Here is a 10,405-nt window from a genome sequence, read left to right on the forward strand (position 1 = left end):
GTTTGCTGGAAATGATCCCTCCCTCACTACCCTCAGATCATTTGGCAGTCAAACTCAGAGCCTTTTTGGAATCTTCGGCATCTGACTGGCAGGATACTAATTGCCAGAATCCCTTGGAAAACATTAAGAGTCTTATGAAGCATATTTCTCAGAATTTCTAATGCCCAGAAATCTGGCGGGTCAGCCGCAGCTTGGTTGCCAGAAACAACCAGTAAATGGCCATTTAAATAATTTTGGCAAGTTGGTAAAAGTTGAAATTTATTGGGAGGGTTAGCTGATGTGTCTTAATAATTACTTTTTTGTGCGACTGAGAAATAACTGGAATAGAAATCTGAATTGTAACACCAACTGAAGAAAAAAGGTAGCAAAAAGGAGCACAGCTAATTCAGATTCCAGTGAAGGAAACGAAGGGCATTGCAATTTGAATTTGACACAGATGGAGACAGGGCTATCAATCGCAAGGCATTGTACCATCTTTTCTTTCATAATCATTTTTTTTGGTGATAAGAAAACAGCCTGAAGACATGGCAGAAAAAGCACAAGAAGGTTATAGATGGAAAGCTAGGGCTTAACTTTGCTAATCGGTAAAATTCTGTCAATGAAGTGATTGCACGGTAAAAGCACTCACAGAAAGCTTGGTCTGGGGCAGTATAAGCATCTCTCAGTATCCTGATATGAACCAGCAGTTTTTGGCTGTTGGAATGCTGATAAGCTCTGCTTCGTTTATACCAAACCAGTATATTGGTAGAAAGTGCAAGTATTATGAAATGCCAGTGATCTCCTTCCAATGAAGACAGAATATGAATGAGTGCTCCACATGTTACATTCTAAGTCTTGGAATTAATAAGCCAACAGACTAAGTCATGATAGAAGGCATGGAATGTGACTTTCAGGCAAAGGAAGAAAGTGATCTGTTATCTAAAGGATCCCTGCTTTATTTTACTGAAAAGCTTTTAAAGTGTGATAGATAAGAATAGAATGATGAGAACAATTCTACTGGTGCTGCTTTGGCTTGTCAATTAATCCAATTCTTTACTTTTCTTCCTGTCTTTCTTTTTCTTCTCCTTTAGACTGTCTACAAAGCCTGGCTCTGTTCCCAGTATTTTGAAGTCACACAGTCTCATTGCAACAACACAATTCCTTGCAAGCAATACTGTTTGGAGGTTCAGACAAGGTGTCCATTTATATTACCAGACAATGATGATGTCATCTATGGAGGATTATCCAGTTTCATCTGTACAGGTATGGCAAATTTCAGCAGCTCTTTCTAACACCCCTTTCTGGAGTTATTTTCTGAGGGCCACGTATAATTAAGAATTCCTTTTCACTTTCCACTCAAGACCTCCTTTTCCATTATATATCCCACAAGAATGATGTTGTTGCTCTGTAATCCTCAAGAGCTTTTACTTTTGCCTTCTCTCTTTCCCACTTTCCCTCCTCCTCATCTCCATTTAGGCATGACTCATCTGCCTTAGATACCAATTCACTTTATTTGTTCTCTTTTTATATTACTTCCGGAAGATAATTCCACTTGCATGTTCTCAAGCACTTCCTATTTATGTTACCTGTACAGAATCCCTCCACTTGGACAACATTTTTAAGAGCTTGTTAAAATGAAGTTTCCTGTGCTGTTGATGGAGGCTAAGATGTAAAACTCAGTGTGCAGAATGAAAAAAAGTATGATTCGCTTTCAAAAGAGGTATTTTTGGAATATCACCATGCCCCATTGGTTGCATCATCTATGCAACCAATGCTAGAATCATCTCTGCTTGTAACTGTAGCTTAAAAATACCAGGCAGTTCTACAGAAAATACTTCCTGCGTGAATCTGAGCTTTGCTGCGTTTCTTCCATCCTAAACTGCATACTGTGTACTGGTCCAAGTACATTCACAGAGCTTGCAAATGTGCCAACAAATTGAAATATTGAAAGAACAAAGGGCTGTACTCAAGTATGGAACCTATTTGTGTAGTGGTTAAGGCATCAAGCTAGAAACCGGGATACTGAGTTCTAGTCTCACATTAGGCACAAAGCCGGATGGGTGACTTTGGGCCAGTCCTTCTCTCTCAGCCCTAGGAAGAAGACAATGGAAAATCACTTCTGAAAAATCTTGGCAGAAAGCTGCAGGGGCTAGTTCAAACTGTCACCAAGAGATAACACTGACTTGAACATGCACACATGCATGTGTGTGCACGTACACACACACATAAACACACTCACACACAAATACGGACAACAGAAATTCTAGGTGTTTTTAATACTGCTGGGAGAATAATTAATTATTGAAAATAAAGCATCCATTCACATTCTTGCTTTTGGCATGACTATTAACTTTGATATATGCCTATAATATCATGATAAATTAAATATGAATATGCAGTGCAAATAATTGTTCACTTTTAAAGATCTACAACTGGGATTTTTTTTTGAGTAGGGAATTTTATATGCTAATACTGCATTTATGGATCTTCATAAAAGTATTTTAGAATTAACAGGAATATTAAACATTTTGTGGCCTGGGTGTCATGCTTATTTATTTTGGTCTGCCTGGAGAAGCAAGAGGATTATAGCTATAATGCTAGTCAATCCAAGCATTCAACCTTCACCAAGCAAAAGGTCCAAAATGTTCACCCCAGATACTATGGCATCCAGTGGTGGGATTCAGATATGTGAACAACGGGTTCTCTGGTGGATGCTACTTCCGGAAGTCCATTCTGGGACTGGGCAACAAAAAAATAGCTACCGGTTCTGCTGAAGTGGTGCGAACCAGCTCAATCCCACCACTGATGGTATCCTGTAGGGGAGTCTCATATAAATGAAATCTAGGAGCACCGGCCCATCCACAGGGGGGGACAAGGGGATCAATGCTAACTCACGTGTACTGATTTTCAGTGATGCAATTTCCACAACTTACAATTTGTATCATATATCCTGACACAATTACATGATTTCAGAATTTTTGTGATTATGTCATACATATTATACAAACATGTAATATTTTGGCATGATCATGATTTGCTGACTGGGCAACTGAACAGATAAAGTTAAGAGAAAGACAGAAAGATTGTACTTTAAGTAGCAATGATAAATTAACCTCTTTAAATCTAATGCCATTACAAATTCCATGATCCCCAATACTTGAATGGTTTAGCAGATGGGAATATCATCTAATACATCTGAAAAATATCCTTTGGGAAATGCTATCCTAGTCAATCAATACATTTCTGAGTTGACACATATTGTGAAATAATGCAAAGTCAAATAAAGGATAGAAATCCATAAATAAAAAAGAGCCTCAGTGTTAGGAATTATGCATTTGCAATCTGTAAAACCTCAAAGATGTTATTTTTGTAGTAATTCATAATCCCAACTCACAAATCATATAGCTTGATTGAAGGCAAACTTCACTATCAGAACCTGGGTGACTCTATCAGGAACACTATTTTTCTTGATATTGTTCAAACTAGTGTCTTTGAACAGTACAGCAGCTTCTCTGTTGATAATATCAGAGGGTAGAAATAAATATAACTCAAAACACTGTCCAGATTATACTACTACTTTATTGTTGCAGATACCATTGTCTCCAATAGTTCCAATTTGTGAAAGACTCTAAAACAAGAACTTGAACTTTGAATGATTAGTGAGCTATTACCTTTTCTGATTTTCTACAGGATTAGAACAACAAAATATTTATTTTATTTTTTATTTTATTTATTTTTATTACATTTATATCCCGCCCTTCTCCGAAGACTCAGGGCGGCTTACAAGCTTAGCAGTAGCCTTCATTCTATGTATATGCCTGCTTGTTAGGGCTTTCACACACACCCCAAGCGGCATTATTACAAAGTCAGCTTATTGCCCCCAACAATCTGGGTCCTCATTTTACCTACCTCGGAAGGATGGAAGGCTGAGTCAACCTTGAGCCTGGTGGGATGCGAACCTGCACTAATTGCAGGCAGCTGGTGTTACTTAAGGAGGCATCAGCCCAGTGCTCCACCAAGGCTCAAAGAAGCCTCAGATTGTTGTAATGCTCTGCTTGGTAGAAAGAAAACTCTTCTTTTTAATTGGAGAAGGCAAAATCCTAAAGAGGAGAAAACGTACTTGCAGATTCAAAATGCAATATTTTTTCCTTTTACTATTTATTTCTCATACAACAAATCCCTAATAAGATGGTTGTGGATGCCAAGAATTTGGGCATTAAAACCCTGCTTTAATTATTTAAAAATATTTTGTTTTGATGTTAGGCCTTAAACACACAGGAAAAAATATTTGCAATACAGGGTTTAATGTATGTGGACAAAAAGTAACCTACTGTTTTGTATTATTGAAATAAACAATCCCTGATACTGAAAGTTATTTAGGTAAAATGGTCTTTTGTCAGGGAGACAGCTTAATTAAAAGAGCAAGGCAATCCTCCATATGAAAAGTCATTGGCCTTCAGAGATCACTCAAAAGTTCTCAATAACTACAGGGGTTGCTGCTCTGTAGATTGTAGGATTGTACCTGAGATGATAATAGTATTGCACCATTGCTAAATTTTATTGAAAAACTTAATGTTGATGAGTTTCTGAACCTATTGAGGGTGTTTAGCTATAGTAGCCAGGACAATAAAAGCTGGAAAAATGCTTTATGCTATCCAGATGACTCACTAATTTCTGTGTATTTTGTAAAAATGAAAACTGAATGAATGAATGAGTCTTCTCAAGAGTCTTCTCCTTAGCAGTGTCTTTTCCCAGTAGAAACTCTTCTGCCAAAGAGGAAGTATTGTACAGTTCTTCAGGTCCTACAAAGATTGAACTGCATCAGTTCTGGTTGGCTGCCAGTCTAGTCTGACCACGGACAAGGCTAGAGACTTCTTGCTGCCTTTTGGTGGTCATCTAAAATGTGGTAATCTTAACTGTTTCTCTGCATTGTTAAATCAATCCATCATTCAGCTGATGAAAGTGATCACAACGAGGAAGATGACCTGGAGACTCTTTATCCTATTTACTTAGAGCCTCGAATCTAGAGAATCTAAAAAAAAAGAAGAAGAGAAAGGGACATCAAGCATAGAAATATCAAGCCACAGCCTTTGTCCTGAGATATGTTTGTAGAATCTTGACTTAAAGAGACTCAAATACTATGTTTCTTATTAAAGCTGCTTCCTGAATTTAGACAGCAAACAACAAAACATAGATGTTACATGTTCCTTAGAGCCAATCAGCATTATTCTGCTTGTAAAAGAATGTACAAAGCGTTGTGGAGATTTCAATTTTATACTTTAAATTCTGGGAACTATTGTGGATTTATTTTGTAGTTTAAAACAGGTGACTGGGGACATCTAGTGGAGAACAGCAAACATTTCATGCATAACAAATTACATCTGAGTTCTGAATGAGAAGCATTCAAGTCACTACTATAATTTCTAAGTAATCAGGATTGACCCTGTTACAAAAGAACCTCTAATATGAATCTGTGACTCGTCAAACAATAAGATAACTACAAAGTGAAGGCTTTTAAAATTGTTTTGTAATAGTATGGTGAGGCAAGAAAGGAAATTGTAAAAATCACAGAATTGGAGTTCATGATCGAGGACAAATTTTTTATCTGATTTAATTTCATTTATCTGATTTCACTAGTTGTTCCTAGTATCCGTAAGAAAGTATCATTAGATATTTATGCAGTGGTGGGATTCAAATATGTGATCAACCGGTTCTCTGTGTGGATGCTGCTTCCAGAAGTCCATTCTGGGCCTGGGCAGCAAAAAATTAGCTACTAGGTATGCCGAAGTGATGTGAACTGGCTAAATCTCACCACTTTATTTATGGTTTGGGGGAATATTTATGAATTTCTTCTTTTCATTAAGTCTGAGGTGACAAGCCAGTTGGTCAATTCCTGTTGCAACCAATGGATCAATCCTTAATTGATCTGAAAATGTGGATTTGCACTTGTGGGAAAATGTTAGGAAGAAAATAATAATTTTTGATTGGCAATTTGGGTAGTTTCGGTCCAGGATCTCTGACAGATGCCAAGCTGGGAATATGTGAATTATTTTATTACAAGGGCTATTATAGGGAGATATGGCTGCAAGAGCTGGAGGACACTGCCATTAGTTAAGGGAGGCAAACTCTGTGAAGAGTGATTGATGAACTAATTTTGTCTCATGATAATGAGATATTTGGAAGTGAGGCTATAGTTGTTTTTTCATGATATTTCAGGTACATTTTAGATTATGTTGAGACTGTTGATTTATCTAAAAACCTTCTATAATAGTTTGAAAATTAAGACATATGTATTGTAAGTCCCAAATTTATGAAAAAAACCCCCTGTCAAATAATACTTAGTACAGAACAAAATTCTCTGGTAAATTTGTTCAGAGCAGCTTTCGTTAAATATTTGATAATGAGTAGTTGTTATTAGTATTACCATTAATTAGTCCTATTATATACTGCTTTTCCACTTAGGTTGTCTGGAATGACTTCTGACACAAGAGTAGCAATGTAATCACAGCCATAGATACTAAATATTTAAAGTGAGATTATATTTGACTACTGGGCAGGTTATATGGGTCTATTCAGACATTCCTTACCATCTTTGTTTTCTTTTTCTTTATAAATTTTATTTTAAAAAAATTAAATTTAGAGTTTAGTAAACAACATGTTGTCTGGGTTTACATATTTAACATTAACTTCTTCAATATAAATTGGAAAAAAATCCAGATCTTTTCCATATTTTTTTCATTTTCCCCTCATTAGACAATTACAATTCTTGGTACTATTGATGTATACAAAATTAGATATATACATTTTCATCATATTTTACTAATATTATACAAATAACAATAATATCAATTCATAAGTCAATATCCTGTTTTTCATGCTCTTATTAAAGTTTGATTTTCCATCAATATTTAATCAATATCTTTGTCATTTATGATTTTCTCAATATTATTTATATTTATATAGCTAAAAAAATATTCATACCAATCCTCTTTATTTTCAAATTTCCCGTATCAAAAGAAGAACAAAAAAGGGCTATTTTAATTCTAAATCATATCTTCCATTATAAAAATCTAGTTATATCTAAGGGCCATCCATTATTTTAATCATATTCAGACAGGTATATTAAACAGATAGAGCCCCATCTGATAAAGCAAATCCACTGGGTTTTTTTTAATCTGACTCTCGCTTTCTTTCTTTGCCAAGTAGCTTTCCAGGCCAAAGCAAATACATTGCCCAAAATTATTTATTTCTATTTTTGTGAAAGCTGCTTGGCATGAAGAAGACAATTTAGGTAGAGTATTTTTTGGAGGGAACTCCGTCCATCCACATTCCCTAATCATTTCCCCTGCCCGCTCTATGTTCCATTTTCTAGAATCTTCTTCTTTGTCATCAGGTGTATTTTGGAGAAAGGAGTAAGAGGTCTTCTCCTATCTCCTCCATCTCTAGGTCCATTTCTTCTGTTTCATCCTCTGGTTTTTGGTTTATTTGTTCATACTTTGTAGTTATCTGGAAACTTTCCAGTTGTAGCTTCAATTTGGAGATTTGGTCCTTTATATCACCTAGGTTATTTTTAATCTCATTATGGTTTCTTTTTATGTCCTCTTTGTGTGCAACAATTGTTTGATGAATTAGCTGTAGCATGGAGAAAATTTCCTTCTGAAAGGTATTTGTTTTTTCTTGAGGCATCATTCCTTGAAATCCTCTACTGTCACCAGTCTCAGTAAGAGTAGAACAAAGTTTCCTCTAGTTTTCTAGTCTTTATATGTAGCCTTTATAATCCAGTCCTAATGGCAGTATTTTATAGTAATCCTTTGTCTCAAGTATCCTGAAAATTATCAGTCAGGCAAGGTTGTAGTCCACAATGTTCCAAGTGTTCAAAATATTCAAACTCCCTGCAGCCAGACATATTCAAAAGTCAATTTTTTTATTTCTCTCCCACTAGCTCTTGAGATTAAAAGTCCAAGCTCAGTAGGTATTGATAGTCCAAGAATGTCAGGATGATAAATATGCCAAAATATTTTCCTTTATTGCCAGCTGTTCTCCCTTCAGCTGAAAGTCACCAAGTAGCCAGAGTGCTAGTTATAGTGCTAGACTCAAATCCACCACTAGTCCATTTTACTCGTCCATTTTCCACTCTTAAAACAAAGGGTTGATTTCTTATATTTCACCTCAATAATTTTTTTCCCCAAAGAGAAATCTTAACAGTTATCTCATTACTCAAATTTATCAAAATTGTAGCTTTGTATAACTTTCACTTCAGTATTGTGTATTTCTGTCCTCCATTAAAAAATAAAATAAAATGCTGCTTCCGTTCACATCTGGAGGTTTTTAGCTTCTTGGGAGCCTTTCCCAGGAAATTCAGTTGTAAAATAAAAAAGAAAGGATCAATATTCTCACCCAGTTCCAAACATGCTGTTTACGATGTGCTAATTGAAGCTTTTGTTCTTCAGTTGTCAGCAGTTGATGGCCGGGCACAGAGGTGTGGCTGGTCTTTCTCCTGCTGGTTTATTCCTTGGATCAAATGGAAAGACCGTCATCTCTCCATTATCAACAAGGCACCCCTCCTTCTTCATTGCCTTTTTGGGGTGACTTCAGGCCCTTTTCAGGGCCCCCAGCAGGGCAAAATCAGGTGTGGAAGGCAGAGCCCTGCCTTCCTGTGTCTTATCTTACCACAACTCAAAACCAGACATCCCTTTGTTTTCTTTTTTAAAGACTGTTAATATGCTGCTCTTTTTCTCTCCTGCAGGGCTCTATGACAATTACCCAACCAATGCAGAACCAGAATGCTGTGATGTCAGATGGGGACTCTTATCCGATAACCAATCCAAAGGGACTATAAAAACAAGTGACTCAATGATGTGTCACCGGACATCACTCACAGTTTCATCAGCATCAAGACTGTGTAACAGCAGACTCAAACTGTGTGTTCTTGTATTAATTCTCTTACATACAGTACTCACTGTCTCAGCAGCACAGAATTCAACAGAACTGAGCTTTGGAGGCATAACAAATTTTGAAGATAATTCCACCAATGAGGAATAAGAGACCTGATCCATCTCCTCCTAGAGGCACACAGCAGGACCACCCGTACGGCAGTCAGACCCAAAAGACTGGACCTTTTTGCCCTCTGTTCACTCCTCCAAAAGCCTTCTGGGTAAAACTCAACTGACGGGCCACTATCCAAACAAGGACATGTCCTATACAGCTTTTTATTGACTAAAAGGCTGTCTGGTGACTTAAATTTCTCACACCATTTTATACACTGTGTTTTAATGTTTGGGGTTTCTTTTTTTTTGGTTTGTTTTGCACTTGTTAATACAGGATTTTATTTTTCAGACAGTTTCTCAGAGCTAAACTAAGTCTTTTCACTGTCTTATCTATTTCTAGTCATTGTGTGTGTTCATCAAATAGTTTGGTCTTTTATGTCTTGTCAGTTTCTATTAGAAGAAAGAACTGCTGTGGTTCCATGGCAAAAGATTTTTTTAAAAACAAAACAGTGAAAACCAGCCCTCCCCTCCCAGCCCTCCTCTCCATAAAACCAGTTCTCTTTTTCCCACTATATTTTCCCCTGCTTCAATGCCCCAGAGCAAACCATTCCTGCTTGCTTTCCTTTGGTGTAATCACAATGAATGGGTGCGTGGTCCAACACACCTCTGCCACTGTTACACAAATCATCTGACTGGAGAAACCCAAAGTAAGGGAGGGGCGAGGAGGAGAGCACAATTAATGGGTACTCTCCTTGAAAGTGGGATCTGACAATGAAATCTTAATATAAAGAAATCTATAACAAACTGTTGCTCCAAGGTCCATTTTTAAAAAGTCTAGTCCTTTCTCATTGGTCAGTTGAACAGGAGCGGCCTGATATAGAACACCGTGTGTGAAACCAAGCCAAGAGCTCAGTGAAGTAATAAGAGGGGAGACCAACACACTGGTGGTAAAAGTTTGGCATTCATTGTGAATTACGGTTTTCATTCCTCTGTTATCACCTCTGTACCACATGGTTATGCCATCTATAAAAGCCAAAAGGTTTATGGAAAAAAAGAGAAAAATTTATTTCTACCTGTTTGATTCTGAGGATATCTAGAGATATCACAAAGGCGGTGAAGAACACAGGTTTCCTATCAAGTATAGGTAATATGGTCATTGCATGTGAGTGTACATACTCTGAACATAAATACTGGTATCTCTTCTGGGATCACTTGCCCAACCAAGCAGATGACCATTTTAAAATGAATGCACCCTTGTGTGCTCCTCAAGGCTACAATTAAATCCTTGGAAGTAAGGTAGGGTGGGAGGAGATCAAATGAAGTTAGTGATGCTGGAAAAAAATACATTTTTTTTTCTTTTTAAAGGATATTTTTCATGAGTGTGCAATAACATTTAGATGCTGGGCTACAGTATGAGTAGTCAAGTATTGTGAGGGGTT

The 10,405-nt window shown here is 36.9% G+C and overlaps 1 protein-coding gene across 1 annotated transcript in view; it reads left to right on the plus strand.

Annotated features, from left to right (window-relative positions):
- Positions 1-9,131, plus strand: part of NALF1 (NALCN channel auxiliary factor 1) — a gene marked incomplete at its 5' end in the record, with an annotated part of 507,720 nt that extends 498,589 nt beyond the window's left edge. Inside the window, 2 exons of the mRNA XM_081327494.1 lie at positions 1,071-1,242; positions 8,726-9,131. Coding sequence (XP_081183620.1) covers positions 1,071-1,242; positions 8,726-9,021 — 468 coding nt within the window. The 3' untranslated portion in view covers positions 9,022-9,131. The remainder of the gene's footprint in view (positions 1-1,070; positions 1,243-8,725) is intronic.
- Between the last annotated feature and the right edge of the window lie 1,274 nt (positions 9,132-10,405).

Source organism: Vipera berus (genome assembly GCF_964194415.1).
Source record: "Vipera berus genome assembly, chromosome: 4".
NCBI classification, from domain to species: Eukaryota; Metazoa; Chordata; class Lepidosauria; order Squamata; family Viperidae; genus Vipera; species Vipera berus.